The sequence below is a fragment of the Oncorhynchus nerka genome, linkage group LG14, assembly GCF_034236695.1.
Source record: "Oncorhynchus nerka isolate Pitt River linkage group LG14, Oner_Uvic_2.0, whole genome shotgun sequence".
NCBI classification, from domain to species: Eukaryota; Metazoa; Chordata; class Actinopteri; order Salmoniformes; family Salmonidae; genus Oncorhynchus; species Oncorhynchus nerka.
In genome coordinates this window covers 21,766,671-21,792,331 of record NC_088409.1, presented here as the reverse complement: position 1 = coordinate 21,792,331, position 25,661 = coordinate 21,766,671, and the positions used below count along the sequence as shown (strand labels likewise).

General features: G+C 48.5%; 1 protein-coding gene across 1 annotated transcript in view; it reads right to left on the bottom strand.

Annotated features, from left to right (window-relative positions):
* Positions 1-875: 875 nt before the first annotated feature.
* chrnb2 (cholinergic receptor, nicotinic, beta 2) overlaps positions 876-25,661 on the bottom strand; it is a 59,226-nt gene continuing 34,440 nt past the window's right edge. Inside the window, 6 exon segments of the mRNA XM_065027766.1 lie at positions 876-3,262; positions 8,586-8,911; positions 8,914-9,692; positions 11,924-12,033; positions 21,894-21,938; positions 22,388-22,533. Of these exon segments, the coding sequence (XP_064883838.1) occupies positions 3,110-3,262; positions 8,586-8,911; positions 8,914-9,692; positions 11,924-12,033; positions 21,894-21,938; positions 22,388-22,533 (1,559 nt within the window). The 3' untranslated portion in view covers positions 876-3,109.

Genomic DNA, 25,661 nt, shown 5'->3' with positions numbered 1-25,661 from the left:
ATGCACTATTGTAAAGTGGCTGTTCCACTGGATGTCATAAGGTGAAAGCACCAATTTGTAAGTCGCTCTGGATAAGAGCGTCTGCTAAATTACTTAAATGTAAATGTAAGAGGGGAAGGAGGGAGGACAGGTGGGGGAAGGAAGAGAGGAGAGAAGGAGAAGGAGGAGAGGAGCGAAGGGGAAGGAGAGAAACACAGGCGGAGAGGACAGGAGGCGGAAGGAGGAGAGGAGCGAAGGGGAAGGAGGGGGAAGGACGAGAGGGCAGGAGGGGGAAGGAGGGGAGGACATGAGGAGGAAGGAGGAGAGGAGAGAGGGGGAAGGAGGAGAGAGGGGGAAGGAGGAGATGACAGGAGGGGGAAGGAGGAGAGGAGAGAGGGGGAAGGAGGAGAGGCCAGGAGGGGGAAGGAGGAGAGGACAGGAGGAGGAAGGAGGAGAGGAGAGAGGGGGAAGGAGGAGAGAGGCCAGGAGGGGAAGGAAGGAGGAGAGGACAGGAGGAGGAAGGAGGAGAGGAGAGAGGGGGAAGGAGGAGGGGGGAAGGAGGAGAGGACAGGAGGAGGAAGGAGGAGAGGAGAGAGGGGGAAGGAGGAGAGGCCAGGAGGGGGAAGGAGGAGAGGACAGGAGGAGGAAGGAGGAGAGGAAAGAGGGGGAAGGAGGAGAGGCCAGGAGGGGGAAGGAGGAGAGGACAGGAGGAGGAAGGAGGATAGGAGAGAGGGGGAAGGAGGAGAGGCCAGGAGGGGGAAGGAGGAGAGGACAGGAGGAGGAAGGAGGAGAGGAGAGAGGGGGAAGCAGGAGAGGCCAGGAGGGGGAAGGAGGAGAGGACAGGAGGAGGAAGGAGGAGAGGAGAGAGGGGGAAGGAGGAGAGGCCAGGAGGGGAAGGAGGAGAGGACAGGAGGAGGAAGGAGGAGAGGAGAGAGGGGGAAGGAGGAGAGGCCAGGAGGGGGAAGGAGGAGAGGACATGAGGAGGAAGGAGGAGAAGAGAGAGGGAGAAGGAGGGGAGGACAGGAGGGGGAAGGGGGGAGGAGAGAGGGAGTAAAGGAAGAGAGGACAGAGTGAGACACTGTCTTACTCTGGTAATGAGAATCACAGTGATGACAGAAATTAACATTTGTGCAAACATTCATAACACACAATAGCTTATGTTTCATGAGAAAACATCCTTATTCCAACAATACATATCATCTGTCAGTTCTATATTCGACCACCCAATTTTGTGCAATCATGGCTCAACTGTAAAAGGAGGGAATTTACTTCATCTTAGCTCAACCCAATCTCAGTTTCCCAGGAACTTACTGAATCTAGACTCATCCCCTTGCAACTGTACCCGATGGCACAAGCTGCTATTATCCAAATAGAGCTGTATATGCAGACATCCTACACCTTTATCTTTCTCTAGGGTTGAATCCCAAATCACCCCCTTCGCCTGGCCCCTCGGCACTCCACTTGCGCGTTCACACGAGCCTCGGCTATTTGCACAAGTGTACTAAAGCTGAGGGAGTGAATATTATGGGGGTGTAGGGGCTAATTAGATCCTCCTATAGCCACTTCGACCTAGCCAGCACGGATGCAGGCTTCAGAGCGACGTACTATCCCGACACTCACTGCTATATGTCTGAAGTTAGCACAATTGAATTGTAAAAAATAGAGAGGCGTGTCTAATTATATACCACGTGCATGTGTTTATGTCTGATTCAGAGACTGGTCCCGGTGGGTTTATTGATCCCATTGTAATTATATACCACGTGCATGTGTTTATGTCTGATTCAGAGACTGGTCCCGGTGGGTTTATTGATCCCATTGTAATTATATACCACGTGCATGTGTTTATGTCTGATTCAGAGACTGGTCCCGGTGGGTTTATTGATCCCATTGTAATTATATACCACGTGCATGTGTTTATGTCTGATTCAGAGACTGGTCCCGGTGGGTTTATTGATCCCATTGTAATTATATACCACGTGCATGTGTTTATGTCTGATTCAGAGACTGGTCCCGGTGGGTTTATTGATCCCATTGTAATTATATACCATGTGCATGTGTTTATGTCTGATTCAGAGACTGGTCCCGGTGGGTTTATTGATCCCATTGTAATTATATACCATGTGCATGTGTTTATGTCTGATTCAGAGACTGGTCCCGGTGGGTTTATTGATCCCATCACCACTCTCTGGAAGTCTCCCTCGGAGCTTCGTCAGCAACACGTGACAACGGAGGGAGTTGGTATTGGCGAGGGGGCGGTTTGGGATTCACTATAACTACTTCATCTCATTCCATCTAACTCTCTGTCAATATCCCTCTCTCTCTTTCATCTCTCTCCTTCACGATCTGTCTCTTCTCCTCATATAGTGTTAGTGTGCACGACACAGACTGTGTAGTACAGGTCATATCACATTCTTGTTTAAAAGCGCAGAGAATCATACAACAAACCACTGCACCCTACCTTTCTCTCAGGAACAGACACGGAGAAATCGCAATAACATTATATTTAAAGCTATACTGTGGTACACTGCTATGCTATGGTAAAATATACTGTACTGTACTATCAGTTGGCTTAACAGAAGTGGCTTGGAAAAACAATTGCCTTTACATTTTTCTGATTGGTTGACACAGTTTCCAATCAAGGTTCTGTTACTGAAGCATTATGTTCTGTACCAGTTAAGGTGCGACAATATACTCTTAGTAAGCTTGCACAGTCAGCTTGGAATGAAGAGCATTGATTGGCTGGCGTAGCGTTCTACAGGATGTCAAATTTTTTTAGAGATTGTCCTCTCTCCCTGATTGGCTTCTGCCGCTTGTCACTCAGAGGGAGAGAGGAGAGGCATAGCTCCACCTTCCTCTGGGAAAAAGGGAAGATTTGTCCATCCATTTATCCCTCCTCTGGAAGAAAAAAACGATCTTTAATACGATGTTGGTGTTAAGTTTAGTTCTTCAGTTCAGAACAGTTCAGTAGAAAGGCTATAAAGGTTAACAGGTGTGGCTCCTGTCCAATTTAGTTCCACAGACTTAATAAAACCCACTTCCCCTGCTGGGCAGGTCCCTCCCTCCTGCCCCTGTCCTGCTGTGCTGATTGGGTCGGGGCAGTGTCCATCGATGCTGCTGGGAACCTGGTTGGTCAGCCATTGGTGTTGGTGATGGTCTTGGCAGTGTAGTTCTGGAACAGTGGCTGGAGGAACATCCCGACCGTTCCGGACACACACACAATTATAAAGATCCACAGGAAGAGACGGTCGATCACCATGGCAACATACTTCCAGTCCTCGCTCACCTGAAGAGGGTGTAGGCAGAGGTTTACATAAGTACAGTTCTTACTAAAAGTATTCACACCTTTGACTTTTTCCACTTATTGTTGTGTACAAGATAGGATTCAAATGGATTTAATTGTCATTTTTTTGTGAACGATCTACACAAAATACTCTAATGTCAAAGTGGAAGAACAATTGTAACATTTGTAAAAAATCTATGAAAAAACCCCCACTAATATACAGTATCTTGTTTACACAAGTAGTGTAACGACCCTGGGTTTATAAGCGCGGATATCGACTCTGCTGCTTGAGCATGCTTTTGGGGACACAGTCGACAGCGCGCTGGACTTCAGGCTAGAAGGTCGAGGGTTCGAGGCCTGCCCCCTGCTGCTTCATTACACTATTCATCCCCCTGAGTCAATACAGTACATGTTAGAATCACCTTTGGCAGTGATTACAGCTGTGAGTCTTTCTGTATAAGTCTCTAAGAGCTTTGCACACTTGGATTGTACAATATATGCCTATTATTCCTTTAAAAATTATTCAAGCTCTGTCAAGTTGGTTGTTGGTCATTTTCAAGTCTTGCCATAAAATTTTTGACCTTGGGTTTTAGGTTATTGTCCTGCTGAAAGGTGAATTTGTCTCCCAGTGTTTGTTGGAAAGCAGACTGAACCAGGTTTACCTCTAGGATTTTGCATGTGCTTCGCTTTATTCCATTTCTTTTTATCCTAAAAAACTCCCTAGTCCTTGCCGATGACAAGCATGCCCATAACATGATGCAGCCACCACCATGCTTGAAAATATGAAGAGTGGTACTCAGTGATGTGTTATGTAGGATTAGCCCCAAACACAATGCTTTGTATTCAGGACAAAAAAAGTATTACTTTAGTGCCTTATTGCAAACAGGATGCATGTTTTGGAATATGTGTATTATGTACAGGCTTCCTTCTTTTTACTGTTATCTAGGTTAGTATTGTGGAGAAACTAAAATGTTTTTGATCCATCCTCAGTTTTCTTCTATCACAGCCATTAAACTCTGTAACTGTTTTAAAGTCACCATTGGCCTTATGGTAAAATCCCTGAGAGGTTTCCTTCCTCTCTGGCAACTGAGTTAGGAAGGACGCCTGTATCTTTGTAGTGACTGCGTCTATTGATACACCATCCAAAGTGTAATTAATAACTTTACCATGCTCAAAGGGATACTATTTTGACCTATCTACCCTTCTTTGTGAGGTATTTGGAAATCTCTGTGGTGTTTGTGGTTGAATCTGTTTTAAATTCACTACCTGACTGACGGAACTTACAGATGATTATATGTGTGGGGTACAGAGATGAGGTAGTCATTCAAAAATCACTATTATTGCACACAGAGTGTGTCCATGCAACTTATTATGTGACTTGTTAAGCAAATGTTAACTCCTGAACTTGTTTAGGCTTGCCATAACAAAGATGTTGAATACTTATTGACTCAAGACATTTCAGCTTTTCATTTTGAATTAATTAGTCAAACATAATTCCACTTTGAGGGGTATTGTGTGTAAACCAGTGACAACACAACATCTCAATTCAATCCATTTGAAATGTAGGCTGCAACACAACAACATGTGGAAGAAGTCGAGGGGTGAAAACACAGCTCTCTTTTCTCCTCTTCCTCTATCACTTGTCTCTCTCACTTTCTCGCTCCTCCCCTCCCCCTCACCTATTAAAGGGGGGGTGAGAGGCGGGGTTGAAAGGTTAATGTGAGTGGAGACTGGATTCCACCACAGAGCTCTGATGAGGTTTGACACTGAAAGAGGGTGAGGAGGAGAAGAGTGGTGAGGGGAGAGAAAAAGAGACCGGGTGTAGGGGAATAAGGGATGGATGAGTACTGCAGGGAAGGAGAGGGAGGAGGAGAGAGAGGTGAGGGGAGAGAAAAAGAGACCGGGTGTAGGGGAATAAGGGGTGGATGAGTACTGCAGGGAAGGAGAGGGAGGAGGAGAAGAGAGGAGAGGGGAGAGAAAAAGAGAGACCGGGTGTAGGGGAATAAGGGGTGGATGAGTACTGCAGGGAAGGAGAGGGAGGAGGAGAAGAGAGGAGAGGGGAGAGAAAAAGAGAGACCGGGTGTAGGGGAATAAGGGGTGGATGAGTACTGCAGGGAAGGAGAGAGAGGAGGAGAAGAGAGGAGAGGGGAGAGAAAAAGAGAGACCGGGTGTAGGGGAATAAGGGGTGGATGAGTACTGCAGGGAAGGAGAGGGAGGAGGAGAAGAGAGGAGAGGGGAGAGAAAAAGAGAGACCGGGTGTAGGGGAATAAGGGGTGGATGAGTACTGCAGGGAAGGAGAGGGAGGAGGAGAAGAGAGGAGAGGGAGAGAAAAAGAGAGACCGGGTGTAGGGGAATAAGGGGTGGATGAGTACTGCAGGGAATGAGAGGGAGGAGGAGAAGAGAGGAGAGGGGAGAGAAAAAGAGAGACCGGGTGTAGGGGAATAAGGGGTGGATGAGTACTGCAGGGAAGGAGAGGGAGGAGGAGAAGAGAGGAGAGGGGAGAGAAAAAGAGAGACCGGGTGTAGGGGAATAAGGGGTGGATGAGTACTGCAGGGAAGGAGAGAGAGGAGGAGAAGAGAGGAGAGGGGAGAGAAAAAGAGAGACCGGGTGTAGGGGAATAAGGGGTGGATGAGTACTGCAGGGAAGGAGAGGGAGGAGGAGAAGAGAGGAGAGGGGAGAGAAAAAGAGAGACCGGGTGTAGGGGAATAAGGGGTGGATGAGTACTGCAGGGAAGGAGAGGGAGGAGGAGAAGAGAGGAGAGGGGAGAGAAAAAGAGAGACCGGGTGTAGGGGAATAAGGGGTGGATGAGTACTGCAGGGAATGAGAGGGAGGAGGAGAAGAGAGGAGAGGGGAGAGAAAAAGAGAGACCGGGTGTAGGGGAATAAGGGGTGGATGAGTACTGCAGGGAAGGAGAGGGAGGAGGAGAAGAGAGGAGAGGGGAGAGAAAAAGAGAGACCGGGTGTAGGGGAATAAGGGGTGGATGAGTACTGCAGGGAAGGAGAGGGAGGAGGAGAAGAGAGGAGAGGGGAGAGAAAAAGAGAGACCGGGTGTAGGGGAATAAGGGGTGGATGAGTACTGCAGGGAAGGAGAGGGAGGAGGAGAGAGAGGAGAGGGGAGAGAAAAAGAGAGACCGGGTGTAGGGGAATAAGGGATGGATGAGTACTGCAGGGAAGGAGAGGGAGGAGGAGAGAGGAGAGGGGAGAGAAAAAGAGAGACCGGGTGTAGGGGAATAAGGGATGGATGAGTACTGCAGGGAAGGAGAGGGAGGAGGAGAGAGAGGAGAGGGGAGAGAAAAAGAGACCGGGTGTAGGGGAATAAGGGGTGGATGAGTACTGCAGGGAAGGAGAGGGAGGAGGAGAGAGAGGAGAGGGGAGAGAAAAAGAGAGACCGGGTGTAGGGGAATAAGGGATGGATGAGTACTGCAGGGAAGGAGAGGGAGGAGGAGAGAGAGGAGAGGGGAAAGAAAAAGAGACCGGGTGTAGGGGAATAAGGGGTGGGTGAGTACTGCAGGGAAGGAGAGGGAGGAGGAGAGAGAGGAGAGGGGAGAGAAAAGAGAGACCGGGTGTAGGGGAATAAGGGGTGGATGAGTACTGCAGGGAAGGAGAGGGAGGAGGAGAGAGAGGAGAGGGGAGAGAAAAAGAGAGACCGGGTGTAGGGGAATAAGGGGTGGATGAGTACTGCAGGGAAGGAGAGGGAGGAGGAGAGAGAGGAGAGGGGAGAGAAAAAGAGAGACCGGGTGTAGGGGAATAAGGGATGGATGAGTACTGCAGGGAAGGGGAAAGAGGAGGAGAGAAAAGGGAGCGGTGATGATGACTTGAAGAGGACAGGAGGGAGGACCTGAAGTGAAAGAAGGATCAGGTGGGTCTTAAAAGTGGTCAGCATGGAGACGGACGGTAACCATGGAGATGATGAGTCACGCTGATGGACAAAATTACAAGGACTGTTAATTCACTATGTCAGGGTCTCTCATTCCAGGAGAATGTTCTTTCCTCCCTCTCCATGCCTTCAGGCATCCCTGCCCACTGAAGGAAAAATCCCCCCCCTGTCGTTCATCCTCCTCTCTTTCTACTCCTCTACTCCTACACTGGGAGAGCCCTGTTTTATTCACTCACAATGCTGATATCATACAGTGGCTAAGATTAAAACTGTGTTAAATATTCAGAGCAGAACAAGTGTAGCCCATGAATTCATAAACATTCACCCATAGTTATTCTCCCTAGAATGTAGCAGTAGGTGGTAGCTATTCATAGGTTGCACCTCCGTCACTCGGTCGCATCATGCCATTGTTATGAACGTTCTCAAGCTGCCCTCCACCATAGTGGTGCCCAAAAGTCATAATAAGCCCAGTCATTCTGAGGCTATTGACTGTTTAGTCTAAATTACACTATAATGGACTGGAAATATGATTATATTGCTAAAGTGGGCAAATATTTAGTAGGACACAACTTTGACATCATTATCATGTCATCAAATGTACTTCAAACAGACGGCAATGAAGTCATTAGCTAGCAAAGTCATTAGCTAGCCATGCTAACGTTAGCTAGGTAAAATCCGGTGTCCTCCCCTCAATCTTAGCTAGCTAGCTAATGTTATACTGCATTTAAAGTCAATCTGGCAACATCAAAATGATGACGAAAGGTTTTCTAATAATTATTTGCCTCCTTTTGAATGTCATTGTATTTCCAAGCCACTATAATGCACTTTGCATGAAATCTTCATCAGCGCTTATTGACAATGCATTGATCAGGCCCTACACCCAAACAAGGGCACTGCGTTCATCCACCTCTGGCCTGCTCGCCTCCCTACCACTGAGGAAGTACAGTTCCCGCTCAGCCCAGTCAAAACTGTTCGCTGCTCTGGCCCCCCAATGGTGGAACAAACTCCCTCACGACGCCAGGACAGCGGAGTCAATCACCACCTTCCGGAGACACCTGAAACCCCACCTCTTTAAGGAATACCTAGGATAGGATAAAGTAATCCCTCTCACCCCCTTAAAAGACTTAGATGCACTACTGTTCCACTGGATGTCATAAGGTGAATGCACCAATTTGTAAGTCGCTCTGGATAAGAGCGTCTGCTAAATGACTTAAATGTAAATGTAATTGAGTAGAGTGCTAGGCATCAGTCCTAAAACGAATGTTCAAAACACTACCGTCTCGAAACATGCCTATCTGCTGTGAATAAGTGTAGATATATGGCCTTCTAGACCGAGTGTAAGTAACATTCTATGATGTGTATGGCAGAACAGGGTCAAGACATCAGATATATAATGTGATATATAGTTGTAGTGAACGGTGAATACATGGTGCATTTCTACGTCACTCACACTCTGGTCGTCGTCTTCAGTCTTCATGTGGTTGGCGATGAAGCGGACCCCGTCGACAGCCTCCTCCAACCCAGGGCAGGCTTGTCCTAGCACGGCCTGGGTCAGGGCTGGGCCCCCTCCCACCTGTTTCCCCCTGGGCCGGTTCCCCTGCCCCCCCTCCCTGTCTTCCCTCAGCCCGTTCAGCCCCTCCATCGACCCTCCTCCCCCCGCGCCCCCTCCCAGCTCCCCTACAAACTGTTTCACCGATGCCCGGTTCACGTAACACGTACAGGGTTCGTTGTTATCCGTGCCACCCCCTCCGCCCCCCAGCCCCAGGCCCACCATCAGCCCCCGGCAGAGCCCCCATCCCTGCCCCCCTCCCTCTGCTCCTGGCCCCTCCGTCGCTGGCGCAGCTTCTGACGCTCGCAGCTGTTCTGGGGCTGGCGCATGAAGAGCAGCGCAGGCAATTTGTTGAGGAACACCAGCTTGACCCAGGGGGGCATGGTGTGTGTGGTGGGTGAGCGGTGGTGCACGTTGAGAACACACACACTGGTAACAATAGAGAAGGTCACCAGGACCATGGTGAACATCAGGTACTTCCCGACCAGAGGAACGTCCAGGGAGGTGGGGGGGACGATCTTAGAGATCAGCAGGAGGAACACTGTGAGGGCCAGCAGGACAGAGATACACAGGGTCATCTTCTCTCCACAGTCAGAGGGCAGATAGAACACTAAGATGGCCAGAGAGGTGATGAGGACACAGGGGATGATGAGGTTGATGGTGTAGAACAGAGGTTTCCTGCGGATGATGAAGTCATAGGTGATGTCTACGTAGGTGGGGTCGGCAGGGTTCTCGTTGCGGCGCCCCGGCAGGGCGATGATGTCCCACTCTCCGCTGGGTGTGAAGTCGTCCATGCTGGCCACGTCGGACCTCAGGATCAGGTCGATCTCTGTGCGGTCGTAGGTCCAGGAGCGGAACCTCATGGTGCAGTTCTGCTGGTCGAAGGGGAAGTGTTTGACCTCGATCTTACAGGCTGACTTGTAGATGGCTGGAGGCAGCCAGAAGATACTGCCGTCATGGGAGACCACCGCGTTGGAGTAGAAGGAGACCTCGTACATTCCGTCAGCACTAAGGAAGGAGGGGTGGAAAGAGAGAGAACGTTAGACTATTGGAAGGATTTTAGATATTAAAATATAGTATATAAAATGCATGCCCTTTTAAATCAATCACATCTTTAAAAACTAATTAGTAATACATACAGATTAAAATGAGCAGAAAAGAGCGAGACACAGTTTCTCCTATAAATGGGTGTAAATGTAACTTCAGCTCTCTGTGTGTCTCATTAGATTTCCTCCAGTCTCACTACAGATCTTTATCACACAGCCTCAGCCACATCTCACACAGACAGGACTGGGTGACAGGGGCAGGACAGGTGAGACTCTACTGTTACAGACAGCCAGGTAAGATGACCACAGAAGATATCTCTCACACACACACACACACACACACACACACACACACACACACACACACACACACACACACACACACACACACACACACACACATACACACACACACACACACACACACACACACACACACACACACACACACACACACACACACACACACATTCTGACGACAGAAAGATGGAGAAGGTCAGATAGACGAGGGTGTGATGCGTATCAGGACTGCATCCTTCCTTAACCTGGACACAGCTAGGACAACTCAAGAGAACTCAGGTAGAGAACAGGTCAAATCCCTCCGGTAGAGAACAGGTCAAATCCCTCCGGTAGAGAACAGGTCAAATCCCTCGTGTAGAGAACAGGTCAAATCCCTCGGGTAGGGAACATGTCAAATCCCTCGAGTAGAGAACAGGTCAAATCCCTCGGGTAGAGAACGGGTCAAATCCCTCGGGTAGAGAGGGGTCAAATCCCTCGGGTAGAGAGGGGTCAAATCCCTCGGGTAGAGAACAGGTCAAATCCCTCGGGTAGAGAACGGGTCAAATCCCTCGGGTAGAGAGGGGTCAAATCCCTCGGGTAGAGAGTGGTCAAATCCCTTGGGTAGAGAACAGGTCAAATCCCTCGGGTAGGGAACAGGTCAAATGCCTCAGGTAGGGAAGGGGTCAAATGCCTCAGGTAGGGAAGGGGTCAAATACCTCAGGTAGGGAAGGGGTCAAATACCTCAGGTAGGGAAGGGGTCAAATACCTCAGGTAGGGAAGGGGTCAAATACCTCAGGTAGGGAAGGGGTCAAATACCTCAGGTAGGGAAGGGGTCAAATACCTCAGGTAGGGAAGGGGCAAAATGCCTCAGGTAGGGAAGGGGTCAAATACCTCAGGTAGGGAAGGGGTCAAATACCTCAGGTAGGGAAGGGGTCAAATACCTCAGGTAGGGAAGGGGTCAAATACCTCAGGTAGGGAAGGGGTCAAATACCTCAGGTAGGGAACAAAGAAGGAGAGCAATGGAAGAAGATCAAGATATTGATCCGTTTAGCCCCGCCGGTTGGTTAATCAGTGTAAGACGGCAGTAGAGAAAGAGGAGATCGAGGCCAGACAGTTCACTTTCACTGATAAGATAGCTTACACAGGGTTAAGACACTCCGATAAGATAACTTACACCGGGCTAAGAGACTACGATAAGATAGGGACTAGAAGACTGGAGTTGAGGAACAATGCTGTACTGTGTGTGTGTGTGTGTGTGTGTGTGTGTGCGTGTGTGTGTGTGTGTGTGGAAGTTGGTTGCTCTTTTGACACCTACGTAGAGCAGACAGTTGCTGAAGAACTAGCCCATAGTGTCATGCCTCAACAGCCTTGGTTATCACTGCAAACTTGTGGTGCTGATATTTTGGAGTCTCGGCCATGTACTTATTAGGCTGACAGTATGTGGCCTTCAGATTACCGGCCTGCAGAGGACAAAGGCAACACTGCCACCAAGGTACTGCTCTGTGTCAGCGGTCATGGACAGCTTAGCTGTTTGGAGAAGGAGGTGCTTTCTGTATCTATAAGTGTCCAGATATCCGTGTCTTTAAAATGTTTGGATCTTCACTGTAATGTGATTTGTGGATTCAAATAGTATTGACATTGTGTGTGTGTGTAACTCACTTGTTATACAGAACAACGTCAGGCAGCTAGATGTGTGTGTGTGTGTGTGTAAGTGTGTGTGTGTAACTCACTTGTTATACAGAACAACATCGGGGAGCCAGATGTGTGTGTGTGTGTGTGTGTGTGTGTGTGTGTGTGTGTGTGTGTGTGTGTGTGTGTGTGTAACTCACTTGTTATACAGAACAACATCGGGGAGCCAGATGTGTGTGTGTGTATGTGTGTGTGTGTGTGTGTGTGTGTGTGTGTGTAACTCACTTGTTATACAGCACAACGTCGGGCAGCCAGATGTGTTTGGAAGGCAGTCTGACCTTCTCCATGCCATCAAACTCCTCAGGGACCCAAGTCAGACGGTAGTCCTGCCATTCCTGGACACCAATCACAGACCAGAGAACAGAGTTAATGACCAATCACTCAGCTGAGAAGATTGTTACTAACCAATAATACAGCAGAGAGGAGAGTTAGTGACCAATCACACATCTGAGAAGATTGTTAGTAACCAATCACAGAGCAGAGAGGAGAGTTAGAGGCCAATCACTCAGCTGAGAAGATTGTTACTAACCAATTATACAGCAGAATGGAGAGTTAGTGACCAATCACACATCTGAGAAGATTGTTAGTAACCAATCATAAAGTAGAGAGGAGAGTCAGTGACCAATCACATAGCTGAGAAGATTGTTAGTAACCAATCACAGAGGAGAATTAGTGACCAATCAAAAGTCATAGAAGAGTGTGAGACCCACAAACAGCTGCTGTGAGCTTCACTTTTGAAATAACATTCAGTGAAATGCATCTTTACTTTCCATAATGAACTTCATGTAAATATGTTCCTATAGAGACCTTTACTGTCCTGTCCAGGAACAGTGTGATAACTCAGCTCCATTAATTAGAGATGTAAGACAGAAGGACTAATGTCTACCATGACCCTATAGTAAGTCAGTTAAAAACACTCACTCAAACACACATCTAATCATCCTGACTGAAATGGCCGCCTGCCAAGGAGGTATCCAGATCGCGTGTGTGACAGTGAGTGCGTGTGCGTATGTATGTATGTATGTATGTATGTATGTATGTGTGTGTGTGTGGTGTGTGTGTGTGTGTGTGTGTGTGTGTGTGTGTGTGTGTGTGTGTGTGTGTGTGTGTGTGTGCGAGTTTGCCTCCCAGACACACATGATTGAAGGTGTGTGGGTCAGTCACTGACGTGCTCTTAGTGACCTGCTCATGCTCTTAGTGACCTGCTCATGCTCTTGGTGACCTGCTCATGCTCTTAGTGACATGCTCATGCTCTTAGTGACCTTGATGGTGGTAGCCCTGTAACTGTGATGTATTATGAGCCATAATGGTCCAGATAGCAGTGGCTCTATGGCTGTTAGGGCTGTAGTAGAACCTTAACAACCATTTACAATAGGGACTCTGTAACTGTTATTGCTACAGTATACAGTGGGGCAAAAAAGTATTTAGTCAGTCACCAATTGTGCAAGTTCTCCCACTTAAAAAGATGAGAGAGGCCTGTAATTTTCATTATAGGTACACTTCAACTATGACAGACAAAATGAGAAAAACATTTTTTAATGAATTTATTTGCAAATTATGGTGGAAAATAAGTATTTGGTCACCGACAAACAAGCAAGATTTCTGGCTCTCACAGACCTGTAACTTCTTCTTTAAGAGGCTCCTCTGTCCTCCACTCGTTACCTGTATTAATGGCACCTGTTTGAACTTGTTATAAGTATAAAAGACACCTGTCCACAACCTCAAACAGTCACACTCCAAACTCCACTATGGCCAAGACCAAAGAGCTGTCAAAGGACACCAGAAACAAAATTGTAGACCTGCACCAGGCTGGGAAGACTGAATCTGCAATAGGTAAGCAGCTTGGTTTGAAGAAATCAACTGTGGGAGCAATTATTAGGAAATGGAAGACATACAAGACCACTGATAATCTCCCTCGATCTGGGGCCCCACGCAAGATCTCACCCCGTGGGGTCAAAATGATCACAAGAACGGTGAGCAAAAATCCCAGAACCACACGGGGGGACCTAGTGAATGACCTGCAGAGAGCTGGGACCAAAGTAACAAAGCCTACCATCAGTAACACACTATGCCACCAGGGACTCAAATCCTGCAGTGCCAGACGTGTCCCCCTGCTTAAGCCAGTACATGTCCAGGCCCGTCTGAAGTTTGCTAGAGAGCATTTGGATGATCCAGAAGAAGATTGGGAGAATGTCATATGGTCAGATGAAACCAAAATAGAACTTTTTGGTAAAAACTCAACTCGTTGTGTTTGGAGGACAAAGAATGCTGAGTTGCATCCAAAGAACACCATACCTACTGTGAAGCATGGGGGTGGAAACATCATGCTTTGGGGCTGTTTTTCTGCAAAGGGACCAGGACGACTGATCCGTGTAAAGGAAAGAATGAATGGGGCCATGTATCGTGAGATTTTGAGTGAAAACCTCCTTCCATCAGCAAGGGCATTGAAGATGAAACGTGGCTGGGTCTTTCAGCATGACAATGATCCCAAACACACCACCCGGGCAACGAAGGAGTGGCTTCGTAAGAAGCATTTCAAGGTCCTGGAATGGCCTAGCCAGTCTCCAGATCTCAACCCCATAGAAAATCTTTGGAGGGAGTTGAAAGTCTGTGTTGCCCAGCAACAGCCCCAACAAATCACTGCTCTAGAGGAGATCTGCATGGAGGAATGGGCCAAAATACCAGCAACAGTGTGTGAAAACCTTGTGAAGACTTACGGAAAACGTTTGACCTCTGTCATTGCCAACAAAGGGTATATAACAAAGTATTGAGATAAACTTTTGTTTTTGACCAAATACTTATTTTCCACCATAATTTGCAAATAAATTCATTAAAAATCCTACAATGTGATTTTCTGGATTTTATTTCTCATTTTGTCTGTCATAGTTGAAGTGTACCTATGATGAAAATTACAGGCCTCTCTCATCTTTTAAAGTGGGAGAACTTGTACAATTGGTGGCTGACTAAATACTTTTTTGCCCCACTGTATGCCATGTAGAGCCATAGTAGCCATGATGCCAGATGCTATATGACTTGAAAATGGTGGCTCTGTGAAACAGTGATGTGTTGTGGTATTATCAGAGCCAGAATGGTGGCGAAAGTGATAGCAGTGGCTCTCGTGGCTCAGGACTTGTCACAGTCTGACCCTAGTTATTGTGTTAATTGTTTGTTTTAGTTGGTCAGGACGTGAGTTGGGTGGGCATTCTATGTTTTGTGTGTCTAGGTTGTTTTTCTGTGTTCGGCCTAGTATGGTTCCCATTCAGAGGCCGGTGTTGTTAGCTGTCTCTGATTGAGAATCATACTTAGGTAGCCTGGGTTTCACTGTTGTTTTGTGGGTGATTGTTTCCGTGTCTGTGTTTGTTTCACCACACAGGACTGTTTCGGTTTTCACATTTATTGTTTTGTATTTTTGTAGTGTTCTCGGTTATCGTCTATATTAAAGATGTTTAACACTAACCACGATGCGCTTTGGTCCTCTCCTTCAACGGAAGAAAACCGTTACAGGACTGGTGTCCTTGGCATCTCCTCTTGGCTACGACCAAGGGCCTCATAAAACACGTATGCTCATTCTCTGTTCAATTACAGACCATCAACACCTTCACACACGCACATGTGTACACACACACAGACACACACAAACAGGTTTCCATAACTGTTCATAACTGATTAATACACATTAGTGCATTTACAGCTGTGCGTGTGCATGTGTGTGTGAACCTGTCCACTGGGCAGTGTGTTATGTTGCAGGCCCCAGCTGCAGACACACAGAGAACCAGCTGTGTAGAACAGGGTCAGAACTCAGGAACATGCCAGGATTAGTCTCTCACAACAACAATACAGAACTGTGTCTCTCTCTGCCGCATACTGCAATGTGATGCTCCCGAGTGGAGCAGTGGTCTACGGCAATGCATCTCAGTGCTAGCGGCGTTACTACAGTCCCTGGTTTGTTTCCAGGCTGTATCACAACCGGCCGTGATTGAGAGTCCCATAGGGACAGTGCTGGGCACAACTGGCACAGCGTCGTCCGGGTTCGGGTTTGGCCGGGGTAGGCTGTCATTGTAAATAACAATTTGTTCTTAACTAACTTACCTAGTTAAATAAAGTTTAACTAGGAGAGGAGAGAGGAGGTGAAGGTGAAGACAGAGGGATAAGGAGATAGAGGTGAAGACAGATGGATTCGGAGAGAAAGGTGAAGACAAAAGGATAAGGAGAGAGAGGCGAAGACAGGTGGATTCAGAGAGAAAGGTGAAGACAGAGGGATAAGGAGAGAGAGGTGAAGACAGAGGGATAAGGAGAGAGGTGAAGACAGAGGGAAAGGGAGAGAAAGGTGAAGACAGAGGGATAAGGAGAGAGGTGAAGACAGAGGGATAAGGAGAGAGAGGTGAAGACAGAGGGATAAGGAGAGAGAGGTGAAGACAGAGGGATAAGGAGAGAGAGGTGAAGACAGAGGGATAAGGAGAGAGAGGTGACGACAGAGGGATAAGGAGAGAGAGGTGAAGACAGAGGGATAAGGAGATAGAGGTGAAGACAGAGGGATAAGGAGAGAGAGGTGAAGACAGAGGGATAAGGAGAGAAAGGTGAAGACAGAGGGATAAGGAGATAGAGGTGAAGACAGAGGGATAAGGAGAGAGGAGGTGAAGACAGAGGGATAATGAGAGATGAGGTGAAGACAGAGAGATAAGGAAAGAGAGGTGAAGACAGAGGGATAAGGAGAGAAAGGTGAAGACAGAGGGATAAGGAGATAGAGGTGAAGACAGAGAGATAAGGACAGAGAGGTGAAGACAGAAGGATAAGGAGATAGAGGTGAATACAGAGGGATAAGGAGAGAGAGGTGAAGAAAGAGGGATAAGGAGAGAGGAGGTGAAGACAGAGGGATAAGGAGAGAGAGGTGAAGACAGAGGGATAAGGAGAGAGAGGTGAAGAAAGAGGGATAAGGAGAGAGAGGTGAAGACAGAGGGATAAGGAGAGAGGAGGTAAAGACAGAGGGATAAGGAGAGAGAGGTGAAGACAGAGGGATAAGGAGAGAGAGGTGAAGACAGAGGGATAAGGAGAGAGAGGTGAAGACAGAGGGATAAGGAGAGAGGAGGTGAAGACAGAGGGATAATGAGAGAGAGGTGAAGACAGAGGGATAATGAGAGAGAGGTGAAGACAGAGGGATAAGGAGAGAGATGTGAAGACAGAGGGATAAGGAGAGAGGAGGTGAAGACAGAGGGATAAGGAGAGAGAGGTGAAGACAGAGGGATAAGGAGAGAGATGTGAAGACAGAGGGATAAGGAGAGAGAGGTGAAGACAGAGGGATAAGGAGATAGAGGTGAAGACAGAGGGATAAGGAGAGAGAGGTGAAGAAAGAGGGATAAGGAGAGAGGAGGTGAAGACAGAGGGATAAGGAGAGAGAGGTGAAGACAGAGGGCTAAGGAGAGAGAGGTGAAGACAGAGGGATAAGGAGAGAGAGGTGTTGACAGAGGGATAAGGAGAGAGGAGGTGAAGACAGAGGGATACGGAGATAGGTGAAGACAGAGGGATAATGAGAGAAAGGTGAAGACAGAGGGATAAGGAGAGAGAGGTGAAGACAGAGGGATAAGGAGAGAGAGGTGAAGACAGAGGGATAAGGAGAGAGAGGTGAAGACAGAGGGATAAGGAGAGAAAGGTGAAGACAGAGGGATAAGGAGAGAGAGGTGAAGACAGAGGGATAAGGAGAGAGAGGTGAAGACAGAGAGATAAGGAGAGAGAGGTGACGACAGAGGGATAAGGAGAGAGAGGTGAAGACAGAGGGATAAGGAGATAGAGGTGAAGACAGAGGGATAAGGAGAGAGAGGTGAAGACAGAGGGATAAGGAGAGAAAGGTGAAGACAGAGGGATAAGGAGAGAAAGGTGAAGACAGAGGGATAAGGAGATAGAGGTGAAGACAGAGGGATAAGGAGAGAGGAGGTGAAGACAAAGGGATAATGAGAGATGAGGTGAAGACAGAGAGATAAGGAAAGAGAGGTGAAGACAGAGGGATAAGGAGAGAAAGGTGAAGACAGAGGGATAAGGAGATAGAGGTGAAGACAGAGAGATAAGGACAGAGAGGTGAAGACAGAGGGATAAGGAGATAGAGGTGAATACAGAGGGATAAGGAGAGAGAGGTGAAGACAGAGGGATAAGGAGAGAGGAGGTGAAGACAGAGGGATAAGGAGAGAGAGGTGAAGACAGAGGGATAAGGAGAGAGAGGTGTTGACAGAGGGATAAGGAGAGAGAGGTGAAGACAGAGGGATAAGGAGAGAGGAGGTGAAGACAGAGGGATAAGGAGAGAGAGGTGAAGACAGAGGGATAAGGAGAGAGAGGTGAAGACAGAGGGATAAGGAGAGAGGAGGTGAAGACAGAGGGATAATGAGAGAGAGGTGAAGACAGGGGGATAATGAGAGAGAGGTGAAGACAGAGGGATAAGGAGAGAGATGTGAAGACAGAGGGATAAGGAGAGAGGAGGTGAAGACAGAGGGATAAGGAGAGAGAGGTGAAGACAGAGGGATAAGGAGAGAGATGTGAAGACAGAGGGATAAGGAGAGAGAGGTGAAGACAGAGGGATAAGGAGATAGAGGTGAAGACAGAGGGATAAGGAGAGAGGAGGTGAAGACAGAGGGATAAGGAGAGAGAGGTGAAGAAAGAGGGATAAGGAGAGAGGAGGTGAAGACAGAGGGATAAGGAGAGAGAGGTGAAGACAGAGGGCTAAGGAGAGAGAGGTGAAGACAGAGGGATAAGGAGAGAGAGGTGTTGACAGAGGGATAAGGAGAGAGGAGGTGAAGACAGAGGGATACGGAGAGAGGTGAAGACAGAGGGATAATGAGAGAAAGGTGAAGACAGAGGGATAAGGAGAGAGAGGTGAAGACAGAGGGATAAGGAGAGAGAGGTGAAGACAGAGGGATAAGGAGAGAGAGGTGAAGACAGAGGGATAAGGAGAGAAAGGTGAAGACAGAGGGATAAGGAGAGAGAGGTGAAGACAGAGGGATACGGAGAGATGTGAAGACAGAGGGATAATGAGAGAAAGGTGAAGACAGGGGGATAAGGAGATAGAGGTGAAGACAGAGGGATAAGGAGAGAAAGGTGAAGACAGAGGGATAAGGAGATAGAGGTGAAGACAGAGGGATAAGGAGAGAGAGGTGACGACAGAGGGATAAGGAGATAGAGGTGAAGACAGAGAGATAATGAAAGAGAGGTGAAGACAGAGGGATAAGGAGAGAGAGGTGAAGACAGAGGGATAAGGAGAGAGAGGTGAAGACAGAGGGATAAGGAGAGAGAGAGGTGAAGACAGAGGGATAAGGAGAGAGAGGTGAAGACAGAGGGATAAGGAGAGAGGAGGTGAAGACAGAGGGATAATGAGAGATGAGGTGAAGACAGAGAGATAAGGAAAGAGAGGTGAAGACAGAGGGATAAGGAGAGAAAGGTGAAGACAGAGGGATAAGGAGATAGAGGTGAAGACAGAGAGATAAGGACAGAGAGGTGAAGACAGAAGGATAAGGAGATAGAGGTGAATACAGAGGGATAAGGAGAGAGAGGTGAAGAAAGAGGGATAAGGAGAGAGGAGGTGAAGACAGAGGGATAAGGAGAGAGAGGTGAAGACAGAGGGATAAGGAGAGAGGGTGAAGAAAGAGGGATAAGGAGAGAGAGGTGAAGACAGAGGGATAAGGAGAGAGGAGGTAAAGACAGAGGGATAAGGAGAGAGAGGTGAAGACAGAGGGATAAGGAGAGAGGTGAAGACAGAGGGATAAGGAGAGAGAGGTGAAGACAGAGGGATAAGGAGAGAGGAGGTGAAGACAGAGGGATAATGAGAGAGAGGTGAAGACAGAGGGATAATGAGAGAGAGTGAAGACAGAGGGATAAGGAGAGAGATGTGAAGACAGAGGGATAAGGAGAGAGGAGGTGAAGACAGAGGGATAAGGAGAGAGAGGTGAAGACAGAGGGATAAGGAGAGAGATGTGAAGACAGAGGGATAAGGAGAGAGAGGTGAAGACAGAGGGATAAGGAGATAGAGGTGAAGACAGAGGGATAAGGAGAGAGAGGTGAAGAAAGAGGGATAAGGAGAGAGGAGGTGAAGACAGAGGGATAAGGAGAGAGAGGTGAAGACAGAGGGCTAAGGAGAGAGAGGTGAAGACAGAGGGATAAGGAGAGAGAGAGTGTTGACAGAGGGATAAGGAGAGAGAGAGGTGAAGACAGAGGGATACGGAGATAGGTGAAGACAGAGGGATAATGAGAGAAAGGTGAAGACAGAGGGATAAGGAGAGAGAGGTGAAGACAGAGGGATAAGGAGAGAGAGGTGAAGACAGAGGGATAAGGAGAGAGAGGTGAAGACAGAGGGATAAGGAGAGAAAGGTGAAGACAGAGGGATAAGGAGAGAGAGGTGAAGACAGAGGGATAAGGAGAGAGAGGTGAAGACAGAGGGATAAGGAGAGAGAGGTGACGACAGAGGGATAAGGAGAGAGAGGTGAAGACAGAGGGATAAGGAGATAGAGGTGAAGACAGAGGGATAAGGAGAGAGAGGTGAAGACAGAGGGATAAGGAGAGAAAGGTGAAGACAGAGGGATAAGGAGAGAAAGGTGAAGACAGAGGGATAAGGAGATAGAGGTGAAGACAGAGGGATAAGGAGAGAGAGGTGAAGACAAAGGGATAATGAGAGATGAGGTGAAGACAGAGAGATAAGGAAAGAGAGGTGAAGACAGAGGGATAAGGAGAGAAAGGTGAAGACAGAGGGATAAGGAGATAGAGGTGAAGACAGAGGGATAATAAGGACAGAGAGGTGAAGACAGAGGGATAAGGAGAGAGAGGTGAAGACAGAGGGATAAGGAGAGAGAGGTGAAGACAGAGGGATAAGGAGAGAGAGGTGAAGACAGAGGGATAAGGAGAGAGAGGTGAAGACAGATAAGGGATAAGGAGAGACAGAGGTGTTGACAGAGGGATAAGGAGAGAGAGGTGAAGACAGAGGGATAAGGAGAGAGGAGGTGAAGACAGAGGGATAAGGAGAGAGAGGTGAAGACAGAGGGATAAGGAGAGAGAGAGTGAAGACAGAGGGATAAGGAGGAGAGGAGGTGAAGACAGAGGGATAATGAGAGAGAGAGGTGAAGACAGGGGATAATGAGAGAGAGGTGAAGACAGAGGGATAAGGAGAGAGATGTGAAGACAGAGGGATAAGGAGAGAGGAGGTGAAGACAGAGGGATAAGGAGAGAGAGGTGAAGACAGAGGGATAAGGAGAGAGAGATGTGAAGACAGAGGGATAAGGAGAGAGAGGTGAAGACAGAGGGATAAGGAGATAGAGGTGAAGACAGAGGGATAAGGAGAGAGGAGGTGAAGACAGAGGGATAAGGAGAGAGAGGTGAAGAAAGAGGGATAAGGAGAGAGGAGGTGAAGACAGAGGGATAAGGAGAGAGAGGTGAAGACAGAGGGATAAGGAGAGAGAGGTGAAGACAGAGGGATAAGGAGAGAGAGGTGTTGACAGAGGGATAAGGAGAGAGAGGAGGGATGAAGACAGAGGGATACGGAGAGAGAGGTGAAGACAGAGGGATAAGACAGAGGGATGAGAGAAAGGTGAAGACAGAGGGATAAGGAGAGAGAGGTGAAGACAGAGGGATAAGGAGAGAGAGGTGAAGACAGAGGGATAAGGAGAGAGAGGTGAAGACAGAGGGATAAGGAGAGAAAGGTGAAGACAGAGGGATAAGGAGAGAGAGGTGAAGACAGAGGGATACGGAGAGATGTGAAGACAGAGGGATAATGAGAGAAAGGTGAAGACAGGGGGATAAGGAGATAGAGGTGAAGACAGAGGGATAAGGAGAGAAAGGTGAAGACAGAGGGATAAGGAGATAGAGGTGAAGACAGAGGGATAAGGAGAGAGAGGTGACGACAGAGGGATAAGGAGATAGAGGTGAAGACAGAGAGATAATGAAAGAGAGGTGAAGACAGAGGGATAAGGAGAGAGAGGTGAAGACAGAGGGATAAGGAGAGAGAGGTGAAGACAGAGGGATAAGGAGAGAGAGAGGTGAAGACAGAGGGATAAGGAGAGAGAGGTGAAGACAGAGGGATAAGGAGAGAGAGGTGAAGAAAGAGGGATAAGGAGAGAGAGGTGAAGACAGAGGGATAAGGAGAGAGAGGTGAAGACAGAGGGATAAGGAGATAGAGGTGAAGACAGAGGGATAAGGAGAGAGGAGGTGAAGACAGAGTGTAACTGACCTGTGTGAGCCATACGTTGGTGGTCATGACCTGCTCTCTCTCGTGCTGCAATAGAAAGAGGAACACAGCAACATTATTGGGGTGGGTTGGAGACATTATTATGTTCTGAGGTGGGTGGGTTAGAGACATTATTATGTTCTGAGGTGGGTGGGTTAGAGACATTATTATGTTCTGAGGTGGGTGGGTTAGAGACATTATTATGTTCTGAGGTGGGTGGGTTGGAGACATTATTATGTTCTGAGGTGGGTGGGTTAGAGACATTATTATGTTCTGAGGTGGGTGGGTTAGAGACATTATTATGTTCTGAGGTGGGTGGGTTAGAGACATTATTATGTTCTGAGGTGGGTGGGTTAGAGACATTATTATGTTCTGAGGTGGGTGGGTTAGAGACATTATTATGTTCTGAGGTGGGTGGGTTAGAGACATTATTATGTTCTGAGGTGGGTGGGTTAGAGACAGAGCATGGGCCACTCCACACACAGACACATACTCACCACACTGATGAGCTGGGCCAGTGACACCATCAGCTGAACTGTCACCAGCTCAGAACCATTGGTCGCTGGGCGGATCAGTTTGTTATAGTGGGCGGGGTTTAGCAGGTGCTCCACCAGCCGCTCTTCAGTATCCGCCCCCAGGCTGCCTGTAAATAAATAAATAATTGGTTCACAGACATGTCCATCAAACGCTTTCTATGGTAATACCAACAACAACAAAAAACAAGAACAAAGGATATAGCTGAAACTGTTTCATGGGGAGGCCTTGTGATGAAGCTGTATGTTAGTCTGCTCGATAACATTGTGTTCAGTATAAAGCTGGGAGTCTATGAGGCATGATGGTATTCCTCTCTGCCTGCTGGAACATGTCAGCACAGCTCTAGTCTCTCCCTGGCTCAGGAGCTGACATCATATCAATGAGTCAAGCAGACTTACTGTCTCTCCCTCTCTCCCTCTATCCCTCTCTCCTCTACTGTCTATTTCTCTCCTCCTCCATCTCACTTTTCCTCCGACTCTTTCTCTTTCCCCCGTCCTCACCCCACTCCCACACCCTCTCAGGTTGTTGTCATATCACTGGAGTGGCTTGGTTTTGGCAGAGCTGTCACAATACCACACAAAGTGGAGGATAAATACTGCTGCAGGAGACACACCACAACAACTCTCTCTCTCTCCCCTTCCCTTTATCTCTTTCTCTCTCTCCCCCTCTCTATCCCCTTCCCCTCTTTCTTTCTCCCTCTCTATCCCCTTCCTGTCTTTCTCTCTCCCTCTCTATCCCCTTCCCCTCTTTCTTTCTCCCTCTCTATCCCCTTCCCCTCTTTCTTTCTCCCTCTCTATCCCCTTCCCCTCTTTCTTTCTCCCTCTCTATCCCCTTCCCCTCTTTCTTTCTCCCTCTCTATCCCCTTCCCGTCTTTCTTTCTCCCTCTCTATCCCCTTCCCGTCTTCCTTTCTCCCTCTCTATCCCCTTCTCCTCTTTCTTTCTCCTCTCTATCCCCTTCCCCTCTTTCTTTCTCCCTCTCTATCCCCTTCCCGTCTCGCTTTCTCCCTCTCTCTCCCTTCCCCTCTTTCTTTCTCCCTCTCTATCCCTTCCCCTCTTTCTTTCTCCCTCTCTATCCCCTTCCCGTCTTTTACTCCCTCTCTCCCCTTCCCCTCTTTCTTTCTCCCTCTCTCTCCCTTCCCCTCTTTCTTTCTCCCTCTCTCTCCCCTTCCCCTCTTTCTTTCTCCCTCTCTATCCCCTTCCGTCTCTTACTCCCTCTCTCCCCCTTCCCCTCTTTATTTCTCCCTCTCTATCTCTTACTCCCTCTCTCTCCCCTTCCCCTCTTTCTTTCTACCTCTCTAACCCCTTCCTGCCTCTCTTACTCCCTCTCTCTCCCCTTCCCCTCTTTATTTCTCCCTCTCTATCTCTTACTCCCTCTCTCTCCTTCCCCTCTTTATTTCTCCCTCTCTATCTCTTACTCCCTCTCTCTCCCTTCCCCTCTTTCTTTCTACCTCTCTAACCCCTTCCTGCCTCTCTTACTCCCTCTCTCTCCCCTTCCCCTCTTTCTTTCTCCCTCTCGCCCCCCTTCCTGTCTCTCTCCCTTCCCCTCTTTCTTTCTCCCTCTCACCCCCTTCCTGTCTCTCTCCCCTTCCCCTCTCTCTTTCTCTCTCCCCCTCTTTCCCCTACTTTCTCTCCCTCTCCCCTCTTTCCACTACTTTCTCTCCCTCTCCCCTCTTTCCCCTACTTTCTCTCTCTCCCTCCTCTTTCCCCTACTTTCTCTCCCTCTCCCCCTCTTGCCCCTCTCTCTTTCTCTCTCCCCTCTTTCCCTTACTTTCTCTCCCTCTCCCCCTCTTTCCACTACTTTCTCTCCCTCTCCCCCTCTTTCCCCTACTTTCTCTCCCTCTCCCCTCTTTCCACTACTTTCTCTCCCTCTCCCCCTCTTTCCACTACTTTCTCTCCCTCTCCCCCTCTTTCCCCTACTCTCTCTCTCTCCCCCTCTTTCCCCCTACTTTCTCTCTCTCCCCCTCTTTCCCCTACTTTCTCTCCCTCTCCCCCTCTTTCCACTACTTTCTCTCCCTCTCCCCCTCTTTCCACTACTTTCTCTCCCTCTCCCCTCTTTCCACTACTTTCTCTCTTTCTCCCTCTCTATCCCCTTCCCGTCTCGCTTTCTCCCTCTCTCTCCCCTTCCCCTCTTTCTTTCTCCCTCTCTATCCCCTTCCCCTCTTTCTTTCTCCCTCTCTGTCCCCTTCCCGTCTCTTACTCCCTCTCTCTCCCCTTCCCCTCTTTCTTTCTCCCTCTCTCTCCCCTTCCCCTCTTTCTTTCTCCCTCTCTATCCTCTTCCCGTCTCGCTTTCTCCCTCTCTCTCCCCTTCCCCTCTTTCTTTCTCCCTCTCTATCCCCTTCCCCTCTTTCTTTCTCCCTCTCTATCCCCTTCCCGTCTTTCTTTCTCCCTCTCTATCCCCTTCCCGTCTTTCTTTCTCCCTCTCTATCCGCTTCTCCTCTTTCTTTCTCCCTCTCTATCCCCTTCCCCTCTTTCTTTCTCCCTCTCTATCCCCTTCCCGTCTCGCTTTCTCCCTCTCTCTCCCCTTCCCCTCTTTCTTTCTCCCTCTCTATCCCCTTCCCGTCTTTTACTCCCTCTCTCTCCCCTTCCCCTCTTTCTTTCTCCCTCTCTCTCCCCCTTCCCCTCTTTCTTTCTCCCTCTCTATCCCCTTCCCGTCTTTTTACTCCCTCTCTCTCCCCTTCCCCTCTTTCTTTCTCCCTCTCTCTCCCTTCCCCTCTTTCTTTCTCTCTCTCTATCCCCTTCCCGTCTCTTACTCCCTCTCTCTCCCCTTCCCCTCTTTTATTTCTCCCTCTCTATCTCTTACTCCCTCTCTCCCCTTCCCTCTTTCTTTCTACCTCTCTAACCCCTTCCTGCCTCTCTTACTCCCTCTCTCTCCCCTTCCCCTCTTTATTTCTCCCTCTCTATCTCTTACTCCCTCTCTCTCCCCTTCCCCTCTTTATTTCTCCCTCTCTATCTCTTACTCCCCGCTCTCTCCCCTTCCCCTCTTTCTTTCTACCTCTCTAACCCCTTCCTGCCTCTCTTACTCCCTCTCTCTCCCCTTCCCCTCTTTCTTTCTCTCCCTCTCGCCCCCCTTCCTGTCTCTCTCCCCTTCCCCTCTTTCTTTCTCCCTCTCACCCCCTTCCTGTCTCTCTCCCCTTCCCTCTCTCTCTTCTCTCTCTACCCCTCTTTCCCCTACTTTCTCTCACTCTCCCCTCTTTCCACTACTTTCTCTCCCTCCCCCTCTTTCCCCTACTTTCTCTC